The sequence below is a fragment of the Nicotiana sylvestris genome, chromosome 1 (genome assembly GCF_000393655.2).
Source record: "Nicotiana sylvestris chromosome 1, ASM39365v2, whole genome shotgun sequence".
In the NCBI taxonomy this organism is placed as follows: domain Eukaryota; kingdom Viridiplantae; phylum Streptophyta; class Magnoliopsida; order Solanales; family Solanaceae; genus Nicotiana; species Nicotiana sylvestris.
In genome coordinates, this window is record NC_091057.1 from 109,332,828 (window position 1) to 109,345,716 (window position 12,889).

Consider the following 12,889-nt stretch of genomic DNA (forward strand, 5'->3'; position numbering starts at 1 on the left):
CATTGGTGACATTTTCGGATAAAACTAAAGTAGTGTTTTTCCATAGTCATCCAGTAATAGCCCACTCGAAGGATTTTCTTTGCCAAAAGTTACCCGTTCATGTGGGGTCCGCACACTCCTACATGCACTTCATACATGATTTTTCCAGCCTCTTCGATGTCGACACATCTTAACAAGTTGAGATCCGGAGTCCTTTTGTACAAGACATCACTGCTCAGGAAGAAACCACTTGCGTGCCGTCTAATGGTCCTCTTTTGGTCTCAACTGGCTTGCTCGGGGTATTCGTTAGTTTTCAGAAATCTTTTGATATCATGGTACCATGCTGAATATTTGGTTTTTCCTCAACCGTATTACAGTAACTGTTCCTTTCTTGGATTTGGATTTCCAAGGGATCAATATGGATATTGCCTGGGTATAGCAGCATCGATGCTAAAGTAGCAAGTGCATCAGCTAGTTCATTGTGACAACGAGGGATGTACTTGAACTCTATTGACTTGAATCGCTTGCAAATATCTTCCACATGTTTCTTTTAGGGAATAAGTTTGACATCTCGGGTCTCCCATTCTCCTTGAGCTTGTCGGATAATCAGATCCGAGTCTCCCATGATTAACAATTCTTTGACATCTTGGTCAATTGCCATGTTCATACCCATAATGCAGGCTTCATACTCAGAAATGTTGTTTGTGTAGAAAAACCAAAGCCGGGCCATGGCTGGATAATGCTGACCAGTGAGTCAGATCAAGATTTTCCCAATTCCAACACTTTTTGCGTTCACAGCTCCATCAAAGAAAATTTTCCAAGCATGGGCATCTTTTGATGCTATCTCAACTAAATTTACCTCTTTATCCGGGAAATAGGTGCTCAAAGGCTGGTATTCATCATCAACCAGGTTTTCAGCCAAGTGATCTGCTAACGCCTGGCTTTCATTGTTGTGTGAGTGACATAGACTATGTCAAATTCAGTGAGCAGGATTTGCCATTTTGCTAATCTCCCTGTGGGCATTGGCTTCTAGAATATGTACTTTAAAGGGTCCAACCTGGTAACAAGGTAAGTGGTGTAGGCCAACAGGTAATGCCTCAGCTTCTGAGCAACCCAAGTTAAAGTGCAGCAAGTTCTTTCCAACAGGGTATATTTGGCTTCATAACTTGTGAACTTTTTGCTCAAATAGTATATCGCTTGTTTTCTTTTCCCGGTCATATCATGTTGTCCGAGGACACATCCAAAAGAATGCTCCAAGGCTGTCAAATACATGAACAGAGGCCTTCCCAGTTCATGCAGGACCAAGACTAGTGGGTTCGACAGGTATTCTTAGATTTTGTCAAAAGCTTCTTGGCACTCGTCTATCCATTTAATTGCTGCATCTTTCTTTAACACCTTGAAAATGGGTTCACATGTAGACGTCAACTGAGAAATGAATCGGCTGATGTAGTTCAATCTTCCCAGCAAGCTCATAACATCTTTCTTAGTTCTTAGAGGAGGCAGATCTCGAATGGACTTTATCTTTGCTGGATCTAACTCAATGCCCCTCCGACTAACTATGAATCCCAGGAGTTTGCCATATGGAACCCCAAATGCACATTTGGCTGGGTTTAGCTTCAGATCGTATTTACGTAGCCGCTCAAAGAATTTTCTCAAGTCCCGAACATGATCGTCCTGGGTCCTGGATTTGATGATCATCTCGTCTACATACACCTCTATTTCTTGGTGCATCACATCATGAAAAATGGCAGTCATGGCCCTCATGTAGGTTGCCCCGGCGTTCTCCAGACCAAAAGGCATGACTCTATAACAGTATGTGCCCTAGGGTATGGTAAAAGCTGTCTTTTCTACATCCTCTTCATCCATCAACACCTAGTGATATCTTGCATAACAATCCACGAAGGATAGTATCTCATTTTTGGCGTAGTTATCAACAAGGATGTGCATGTTTAGTAAACAGAAGTTATCCTTAGGACTTTCTTTGTTCGGATCTCTATAATCCACACACACTCGAATTTTCTCGTACTTCTTTGGCACTAGCACTGCATTGGCTAACCATGTGGTATATCGAACCACTCGGATCACCCCCGCGTTCAACTGTTTTGTGAGCTCTTCTTTAATCTTGTCACTGATATTAGTTTTCAACTTTCTTTGCTTTTGCTGGATAGGGGGATAATTGGGGTAGGTGGGAAACTTGTGAAACAATAGATCGACACTCAGTCCTGGCATGTCATCGTATTATCAAGCAAACACATCTTTGAATTCAAACAAGAGTTGGGTCAATGCGTCCCGAGTTTTTTTATCTACGTGAATGCTTATCTTGATTTCCCTAACTTCTTCAGAACTACCCAAATTAACCGGCGCAATATCATTTATATTTGGCTTAGGTTTATTCTCAAATTGTTTCAATTCTCGATTTATCTCCCTAATAGCCTCTTCTTCATTATATTCCGGTTCTTGGTTCATTATTTCACAGCTAGACAGCGTGTTTGAATCTGGGCATGAAGTCCGCAAGCATGTCATATTATTTAAAGACGCATTATTAGAACTGAAAGAAGAAATAAAAGAGAAAAATAACAAAAATCAGAAATAATAAAGAAATATGAACGATGAAATATTGATTTCATTTCCTTGAGTTTGGAAGATAACAGGGTTTACATTGGGAATTAAAAATAGGAAACTAAAGAAAACATCCGAGTTACACCCTGATATAACTCGTGATGCAGAAAAGTGGCAGGACTGGACTACCAGGATTCCCTCTTGATTGGGAACTGAGTAGCCTTCCAATTTTGCAGTTTGGCACTGGGTCCTATGTATAGCACCTCAGTGGTGCTTGAGCCTTCCCCTAGTTGGACCATGTGGATTTCATACAACATCTGCCTCATAACCCCACAGATTTCTTCAATTTTCTTGGCCGTAAAGGCCGCATCTTCCTCTTCCTCATTGTACTTAGGCTTGACAAATGTCATATAAAGATACAGAATCGACTGAGGCAAAAACAACCATTGTTATTTCTTTCGTCCGCCCATTTTCCATCAGCTGATGTGGGTTGGAAACCCACCCCAAAGAACTATTCACTAGCAGCCAGAGTGATAAGTTTGGCAATTCCTTGCAATGACTTCCCGAGCCCCTTCCCGGGTTTGTAACCATGGCTGATCATTTCTTTGGCCATCATAATTGATTCATTTGAAAGAAATGGTTGAGGGCAAGGGTTTCCTTCTTCACGTTGGTCTGCGACCACGATCTCAAAAACCTGATAGACTATATGTTCACTTCCTTCTCTAGCTTCAAGACAAGGGACTGACGGGTCCCGATAAATCGATTGCTCAGCTTCCCCATGAACTACAATCTCCTCATCTTCATGTTCAAATTTCACCATCTGGTGGAGAGTAGAAGGCACAAACCCTGCTGTATGAATCCACGGCCTTCCCAAGAGGAAATTATAGGAAGTATCCATGTCCAAGACCTCAAAGGTCACCTCGAAGTCCATCGGGACGATAGTTAGGACCAGATCAATTTAGCCTATTGTATCTCTCTTTATGCCGTAAAAAGCACGCACAAAGATGTTGTTGGTTCTTATTCTCTAAGTACCGATTTCCATACATTGCAGAGTTGAGAGTGGGCAAATATCTACCCAGAACCACCATATAGCATGACCCTTTTCACATAATACCCTTCGCATTTAACTGTTAGATGAAGGGCTTTATTATGTGCGGCCCCTTCTGGGAGCAAATCATTCTTGCTGAAAGAGATTTGATTGACTACAAAAAAACCTTTATGCCATCCTCTCCAGCTATTCTACAGTGGTTTCAATGGGTACGTATGCTTCATTAAGAGTTTTGATCAATACGGAGACTTGAATTCATTAGCAAAGACAATAAGAAGACTTGGGCAGGGGACTTTCGGAGCTGGTTGATTATCTCGTAGTCTGACATTTTCATTTTCTGGAAGAACGCTTCTGCTTTTTAGGTGGGAAACGCTTCTTTGTGGAACTATTCACTTCCTCTAGATTGAGGTATTTCTCAGTCGGGTTATTTTCCTTAACTTCTCCCGAGATCTCTTTATCTTTGCACATTACTACAACTTTATTGTAGTTCCATGGAACGGCAATGGGATCTTTCATGGTCCTTTGCGGTGCGCGGCCATTAACCACTGGCTCATTTAGCCTTGGTGGACGTATCGGCCCCCGTACCACGTAGGTCCCTTTGGGCACATACATTTTAGCTCCCTTGTTTAGCTCAAAACTTCTAGGAGGACTCAATGACATATGTTCTTTCTTATGGCCTCAACGAACATGGAGAACGGCATCTTTGGAGGGCGATGTCCTAGTTTCAGCTTCCACTTTCTTTTCTGTATTCTGGGGGGTAGGTCTGCTCTTTTCTCCCCCTTGTCTTGTTTTGCAACAGCTTTTGGCTTCTTTTCCACATCGACTATGGCAATGATGGCTTTTAGAGCTGGATTAAATTCTCTATCTCCACAGATCATTCCAATAATCGGCCCGTTGTTGTGAGCTGGTAATGGATTGTTGGTTACATTAGGAACAACTTCGTCCTTTAGCACTATTCTCTTTTGTTCTATCAGATTTTCCACAGCCCTTTTCAAGATCTAACAGTCATCTGTATCATGCCCTTCTGCCCTTGAATGGTAGGCACATCGAGTACCAGCTCTTTAAGCGGGCGACTCTAGGTTCTGCCTAGTTTGGGGTACAGGCTGCAACAAACCCATCTGAACAAGTTTGGGGAAAATGATGGAATAAGACACACTAATGGGTGTGAAATTTTCCATCTTAGGTGGTTCTCGGGCACGGAAGTTGTTATGTGGAGGTCGGTGTGGAGGTTGATTTCTGGGAAATGGAGCTCGGTTCTGATTGAATTGTTGTTGTGGCCTGACGTAGGGTTGGGCATTCATCACTGCATATGGCTGAGGAACCATAGCATAAGCCACATCTTGGTGGGGATAGTAATGTTGTGGGGTTCTTTTAGAGAAAAGAGGTCTGGGTGGAGGGGGTTTTCTTGCACTTGAAGTTGCCATTGATGTTTCTTCCTTCTTCTTTCGGTTTGCTACTCCTCCAGACCCGCCTTGGATTGCTTGGGAGGTAGCCTTATAGCAGACCGACTCAAGATTCGCCCTGGTTTTAACCCATTTTCAACCATTTCACCGATTTTGATGGCTTTGGCAAACGGTTTACCCATTGTAGACATCATGTTTTGATAATAATATGCCTCTTGGGCTTGAAGGAAGACACTGACCATCTCTGTTTCATCCATTGGAGGTTTGACTCTGGCCGCTTGCTCGGGCCATTTGACAGCATACTCTCGGAAGCTCTCCGAGGACTTCTTCTTTAGATTTGACAATAAATTCCTGTCAGGGGCGATGCCGATGTTATATTGAAACTGCCTGACAAAGTCCCGAGCCAGGTCATCCTAAATATGCCAACGAGATATATCCTGATTCATATACCATTCTGAAGCGATGCCGACCAAACTCTCTCCAAAGTAGGCCTTGAGAAGTTCTTCTTTTCCACCCGCTCCCCGCAGTTTGTTGCAGTACCTTTTGAGGTGGGCAATGGGATCCCCATGCTTGTCATATTTTTCAAACTTCGGGTTTTTGAAACACAAGGTAGATGTACGTGCGGGAACATGCATAGGTCGGCGTAAGATACGCTCTTTTGCCCACTCATACCTTGTATATTTTTTAGATGTTGCTCCATGCTTCTCATCTTTCTTTCAACATCCTCTTGTTTAGAGGTTTTTGTTGTTTTCTCCTGCCCTGCGGTAAACTCGTACCGAGGCGGCTGAAGGTAAGTATTGGTAGTAAACCAGGTAGGTTCTATTGGGAAAGATGGTGCTTGAAATGTGAAGGAAGATAGATCGAAGCTAGGCCTGGGTAAAGCAGGTTGTGTCGTGGCTGAACAAGGTTGCGCGGTGGATATATTTGAAGCCGCACTTGAAGTTAACACCTGGGGGCAGGCCTCAGAAGGTGTTCCAGCAAAGTGGGCTGAAATGGTAGGATATCCCAGTGGGATATTTGGATAACTTATGGGGATGTTGGAGGTCCCACTTGCCCTAGTAAATAGCTCAGAGAATCCGGGTATCGCACTTGGTGGTTCTTTTTCGTTTGCCCAGGCGTCCCACATTTCTATCATATGGAGACGTAGAATACTATTTTCCTTAGTAGCTGATGACTCAAAAGTTGGGATGGCCGAGATTGGACTATCCTCGAGAATAGGAACTGCTGGTAGAGGAATTTCCGAAGACATTTCAACAATTCTTTTTGACCTCGTAAAGTATGGATGTGAAATCAGACTACCACAAAATCAACCACTTTACTATAAAACCTAGACTTAATAGTAGACAACAAACTGGTCAATTTGAAGCAATTAACACATAGGTAATCGCACGTTGGGGTGTGATGTACCTATACAGTTAAATGTGTTTTTACGTGTTTCGCAACGGTTGCATGTTTCATCCCGGCTTTGCTTACTTTCCCCAGTTTTCTTTTCTTTCCACTTTGGCTTTTGTGCTTCTATTCCCATTTTTCGCTCTTTTCTTTCCTCTCTTTCCCTACTCTTTTTTCGTTTTTCTTTTGGCTTTTCCTTGGCTCTCTTTTCTTTCTTTTAGAATTTTCTTTTGGTTCTTTCTTTCATATCCCTCTCTTATTTGAGTTATTTACAAAATCATGACCGGATCCGATGAGAATTTCCTACGTATCATGATGCCGCGTGAATTAAATCATTATGTAGTTCAAGAAAATAAATGCGAAAAATAAAAAAACAATTTTTTTTTGGTTTTGGGAATTTTCAATTTCCATTAACAAAACTGCTAAACTTTTCTATTACAAAAGACTACTCATTTCTTGGAATTTTAAAACTACCAACAGACTCAAAAGTAAATTCTAAACCATAAACCAAAATACAGACTCGATAAATAAAAAATCATTAATACATAAGGGCTTCTACTCCTGGGGCCCCTGGGACATCATTCGGTCTTGCCACGGGTCTACGTGTGAGATCCCCTTGAAGCCGCTTCAAGTCACTCATTATTTGGCGGACAAATGTCATTACTGCAGCAAAGAAAGTAGTTTGAGTCATGTCCTCACAGGCGTGGAATTTCATGACGATGTAGTCGGCAATGGCTCTAACCCTCTCTCGAACAATACCTTTTTCCTGAAGCAAACGCCCGATTTGCTGATTCCGAGCTTCTAACATTTGAGTGTCATGATGATTTTGATTCTACAACTGTTGCATATCTTCCTCCATCTGAGGCATCAAAGCACAACAATGTTCCCTGTTGGCTTTAAAATTCCTAGCCTGTTTGGCTGCCTCATTTTCAAGGGTAGTTAGCTTTCTCTTCAGATTGGTGATTGTCCCCTCATATTTTCTTTCATTTGTCACATAAACTCTGCCCGACCTTCTGCATTCTTTGCCAATTGTGCTCGGACTTTTGCTAGACTGGCCTCAGATTTTTCTATGTCATCATGACACTCGAGTACTTTCTTTCTTAGACCACTTATAAGCCTTACATCTGCTCGGCTTCATTTTCCTGAGTTTGCTTTTTCTTTTCACCTTCATCTATGGCAGCTTGGATACTATTGCCAAATTTGAGGTCCTTGATTTGTCCCTCTAATTTACTGATCTTGGCCTTATATCTTTCTTCTTTTGCCAACTAGCCCCACTGCTCCTGCGAGTCGCTAGTGAATTGTTGGACATGGGGTCTCTTAGCAGGTCTGTCGGGAATCTGAAACCTTTTACCGAACCAAATCATGTAATTGGGGTCTACCTCACCTCTAGCTAGATCCCTCGCTATAGTCTTAGGTTCAAGAAATCTGCACTCATTCCAAACTTGGCAAACTCTTCCTTCTTGAAATACAGCCTTTGGGCCTAGTTCGACGACATGCCCAATCAAATCTTCGTCATGGGGGACGGTTGGAAACCCGCCCAATTGGCACAAAACCCTGTGAGGAGCATATGGTTGGATGCTCCGGATGCCCATTAGGAGAAGATAGCACACTTCGGCTGACATGTATACGACTTCGGTGGTAGGGAGCCATCCGAAAGTCCACTCAATTTATCTGAAGTTAAAGAACTCAAGTGTGCAAACCAAGCCTCGATACCCTCTGGAATTCAACACCCACCACTCAGCTTTCAAATTTTTCGATGCAATCTAAATCGGTCATGCCGTAGTTCATATACCTGACATGGTGGCAGAGATGTTCCTGTATCCACAATTGTAGTAGTAGGTTACAGCCTTGGAAGAATTTTCCCCCTTCTCGATAGATGGTCAAAGCTCGGTAAATCTCAGACAAGATCAGAGGAACCAGGGTGCAATTAGCTTTCTTGATTGCGACATCAAACATCCCCACGAGGCCCAATTCTATGTTACTGTCTTTTCACGAACAGATTACAAAACCCAGGAATGTTACTATAAAAACCAAACCCCGCCTTGCCTCCCATTTATCTTTATTTCCGGCATGGGTCAGACCAATATTCGGTGCTTCAAAACCTTGGGGATTGCCATAGCGTTGGTACAAGAACTAGAAAGTGCAAAACCCTTCAATCAAATTCCCATCCTGAATATCCCGGCTAATACTCAACATATCCAGAAATTTGTGAGGAGATACTGGTCTCGATGACGCCGGTTACCGATTTCTAAGGTTTTCGCTGAGGCCGGCACAACCCACAATTTCCTCTAGCGTGGATCTGAGCTCAAAACCAGAAAAACGGAACACATTGCGAGTCGGATCCCAAAAAGGTATCAAGGCTTCAATCACGTCCAATTTTGGTTTGATGTTCAAAAGTCCGATAAGACCACCCAAAACGTTTACCACGGTTCCTCGGCTGACTTTTCCTAAGTCGTTCCACCACATGTGGAGCTGTAAGGGGATCTTCTTAAGAGCTGCGAAGGGTTCATTTTCATTTGTCCTCATCCTGCACATTTATTAGGGTGATTTAATTTTAAAAAAAAAAGATTATGACTCATTTTGACTCAAGAAAAAGTTATCACTATTTGTTTTTCAAAATTTTCATAAAAAAAATTCGGCTTTGCAAATACGGCCTTTCAGCACTTCGGGGAAGAAAATATTAAGGCTGTCTTTGCTAACCGGCCAAAAACCTTGAAAAAGCGACCAAAGGTGGTTGTTCTTGCAAAAACGGCCTTCCGACGCCCTTTTGGGGACATTCTGCTATTTTAAACAAGAATGACATCACCTTACTTATTTACAATAAAAAAATTTGTTCTTTTTGGGCTAATTTTGCAAAAACGAAAGTTGGACCCGATGGGGGCTGCCTACGTATCCCACATCCGGTGAGAATCAAACTAGCATAGTTCGGGCAGATTTGAAAAAATAAAACCAACTATTTAAAAAAAACAAGATTTACTTTTTTCTTTTTCTTTTTTTTTCAAAAATTTCGGCACAATTTCGGTATATTTTTTGGACATTGGTTTTTTTCAGCCCAATTTTTCTCTTATTATTCATAAGCCGGTCAACATGCAAATCCGAAGCAAATAAATGCACAAGTAGCAAGTAGGATGCATCAGGATGGTCTTTTCGTTTTGGGTACACCTGTCCTAGACAGACCCAACCCCTCTGTTGAGTCTCCAAAGTCAAATGCACGTGATGCAACAAATGTTCCTACTAGGGATCCGATATGAGGTTTTGTTACACTAGGTTTAAAACCTGCGTGTATTGTTCTAGGCCCGGCTTACCCGAGCGGACAACTCGAGGCGAGGGGGGTAGCGTACCGGGAATACAGAAGTTGCACCAGCTTTGCAACTTGTCTGAACCTCGTTCTAAAATTGGATAAGACTCTAAACAGAAGAGATGTCACATGAAGTGCACACTACCCAGATGATTTAGAAGACTCAAAGAGAAGAAGGGTTTCATAGTAGTTTATATACAGTTCATACAATATCAAAACGGTAAAAAACGGCATTTAGCACATTAGGCTCAAACAGGCTCAAACATGTAAAAAATCAGATAATAAATAAAGCCAACTGCAACAGCTATTCTAAGCTCGAATTCTTAAACGCTGAACCGAAGTTCTGGGTTTCGATCCCCAGCAGAGTCGCCAGAGCTGTCACACCTCCTTTTTTGCACATCCGAGAGCGTATAAGGGAGTTTTTCCAATTAAAGTGACATTATTCGAAATGGAATTATTTTATTTACTTTTTTAGAGTCGCCACTTGGAATATTTTAATTGGTGTTCCAAGTCACCTGTTTATTTTAAATCCCAAATCAGGAAATTCGACTTTCATTTTGAAGTCTGCGAACCAGAAATTCTGAATAAGGAATTCTACTAACCCGAGGGAAGGTGTTAGGCACCCCCGAATTCCGTGGTTCTAGCACGGTCGCTTAAACTATCATAATTGGCCTATTATTTGATTTTAATACATATTTTAGCCTATGGTATATTTTAACTTATTAACCGCTTTTAATTATTATTAAGAAAAATTCAACGTTATCTAAAGCACGTCTTTGAACCATGCCACACGAAATGCACCCGCGGTCCGCGACACATTTTATTTAACGTTGTTGTGATTTGGATTTGGGTCACATGAAATGCACACCCGAGTTTAGGAAAGTAACTTTTAAATAGCGCGCTTAAAGCAACTACGCACTTTCAAGTTTGTGAGGGCCATGGAAAAATCAAACTAAATGACACACCTCGATTTCTAAAGGATTAAAATTAATTAAGTGAGGGCCATGCATTTTGAGTTTTTATTTGGCATGTCATGCCTCAATTCCAATTTTTAATTGAATTCAAACTAAGCTTTTGAGGGTCATAAGCTATATCTTACTCGATATGGCACACCTCAAATCTAATTGTCTAAAAGAAAACTTATTTTTTCCGAAATTAGGAGGGCCATATACTATTTGCATTCTCTAATATGGCACACCTCAATTTAAGGAGAGCTTAAATAATTTAAACAAAAATACACTTCAGAACCATTGTTTGCACAAATATTCACTAAGAAGAAAGTTGGGCTTATAGGTCGAATCCAGCCCCAAAGATTAGACGGACAAAGGGGAAGTCCAAGTTATGGGGACCTTTCAACAATTGGGCCATCATTACGCCCAATTCCAGGAAACAAATAATTTGTACAAAGTTAATTAGTCACAGATAAATCAAAGCTATATGAAACAAAACTTGAATAAACGTTTTTAACTCTTGGATTTTAACTACGTGAACACAGACTGATTGGCTGAAATTCTAGATTTTAATATCTCATGCAAGTCGGACAAATCTACTGTGGAAAGGTAAATCCAACATCAGCAAATAAACACGCTGATGGGCTCAAGAAACAAGTCCAAATAGCACTGGCACACTGTTCTTCCTTGCACATGGCCCAAACGTCCAAGGCTCAAAGAACCCTAAACTTACCAAAGCCAAAGCTGAGGGACAGACTTCAATATCGAGTCCATACCAACGCCCGAACTACTATTTTCACCCAATGATAAACCTGATAAACTTCATCACTACACAATAATTGAGACACAAAGCAATTTCAAAGGCTACTGAGAATAAATGCTCGACTCCAGCTACCCAAACATTTATGCTTAAATTCAGTCCTAAGCTAAACTCACAAACAAAACTTGAACTTAAACTCAATTAACTCTTTCTCAATATCAACAATAACAACATCCAGGAAATTAGCACCATTCACTTGAATCCAAAAAGATCAATATCCCAATTTCTTAAGGAACACAGGTTCATTTCTACAACATACTAATGACATAAGACAACTAAGATAACATGTATAATATAAAGTCTGTTACAGAACATCAATGAAATAGAGGAAAAAAAATGAGATGAAATTTAAAACGACTTGTATTCAGTCAGGCTTCAGCTCGAGATACATGTTCCTAAACACTTGTTGACAATGGTTTGGAAAATACCTGGAATGCAATAGAACAAATAAAGAAAGATGAAGAAGTATCAACAACAACAACAACAAGAACATCCAATGCAACAGTACCCAAAAATCAGCAGCTCAAACAAAACTTTAAACCCCAAACTCAAATATTTTTCTTAACTGGCAATAAAATCAAAACCACAGCTTCTTCAATCCAGTAGAGAAAACAGATGAATAAAAAGACTTTAAAGTCCCAAAATTACTTTCATCAACTATCAAAATTCTAAAACAAAATTAAACTAGTTTGAAGCAAAGAAATGCCAGAATTTCAATGTCTTCTTCAGAGCTTTCCAAAAACCAGTCGTTTCAATTTTTAGGATTTTCAATCTCTATTATCTTTTACTTATGAATGAAGAAAGAGTGCCTTTATAGGCAAGCCTTAGGGCAACATAAAGGAATTCAGCTTTTGCACTTTAATCCCTTTGAAATTTTCATTTTTGCTGTTATATCCTTAGCTTAAAAAATTAATTTTTCAAATTAGCTCCAATCCCCTGCTTCTAGGAAACTTCCCTATTAAGTTATTAAAGATTCTCTTACTTAAAAATCCTAGACTACCCCGTAAAACCTTGAAAATTACTTCAGAAATCTAAATGGGTCATGGGTCAAATTGTTAAAATTAGGCTTACCAAACCGGCTTAATTTCCCCTTTTGGCCTTTCTGATTTTCAAAACTCAGTTCCAGCCATAATCAAAAATCACAAATTAACGAGCCGACCAAAATTTCCAAAAGAACAAACCAGAAAACCCTTTAAAATGAAACCAAAAACTAAAAGAAAAGGGAAATGAACTATTTAGTCTTAATTAAAAAAAACAAAAAAAAAATAAACTAGACTTGTCATTAATCTAATTACGCAATAGAACAGTAATTAAAATACGAACACATAACGAAGAAAAAGAAAAGAGGAAACAGAAAAGAGATGAAGAGGAAAAAAAATGTAGGAAAAGGAAAAGAAGCTGAAAAATACCTCGAGCCTTCAATTTTGATCGAAATGGGCCTTA

The 12,889-nt window shown here is 40.4% G+C and overlaps 1 protein-coding gene across 1 annotated transcript; it reads right to left on the reverse strand.

Annotated features, from left to right (window-relative positions):
• Positions 1 to 529: 529 nt before the first annotated feature.
• On the reverse strand, positions 530 to 1,197 carry LOC138873146 (uncharacterized). Its single transcript, XM_070151589.1, has 3 exons — positions 1,037 to 1,197; positions 839 to 947; positions 530 to 721 (listed from the first exon to the last, which is right to left on the reverse strand). Exons 1-3 carry the CDS (start codon positions 1,195 to 1,197, stop codon positions 530 to 532), a joined length of 462 nt encoding a protein of 153 aa, XP_070007690.1.
• Between the last annotated feature and the right edge of the window lie 11,692 nt (positions 1,198 to 12,889).

Coding starts and splice junctions, on each gene's coding strand:
- LOC138873146 (XM_070151589.1), bottom strand. CDS start 1,197: ATGACCGGGAAAAGAAAACAAGCGATATACTATTTGAGCAAAAAGTTC. Junction 948..1,036: donor ACCACTTACCTTGTTACCAG/GTTGGACCCTTT, acceptor AATTTGACATAG/TCTATGTCACTCACACAACA. Junction 722..838: donor CCTATTTCCCGGATAAAGAG/GTAAATTTAGTT, acceptor CTCACTGGTCAG/CATTATCCAGCCATGGCCCG.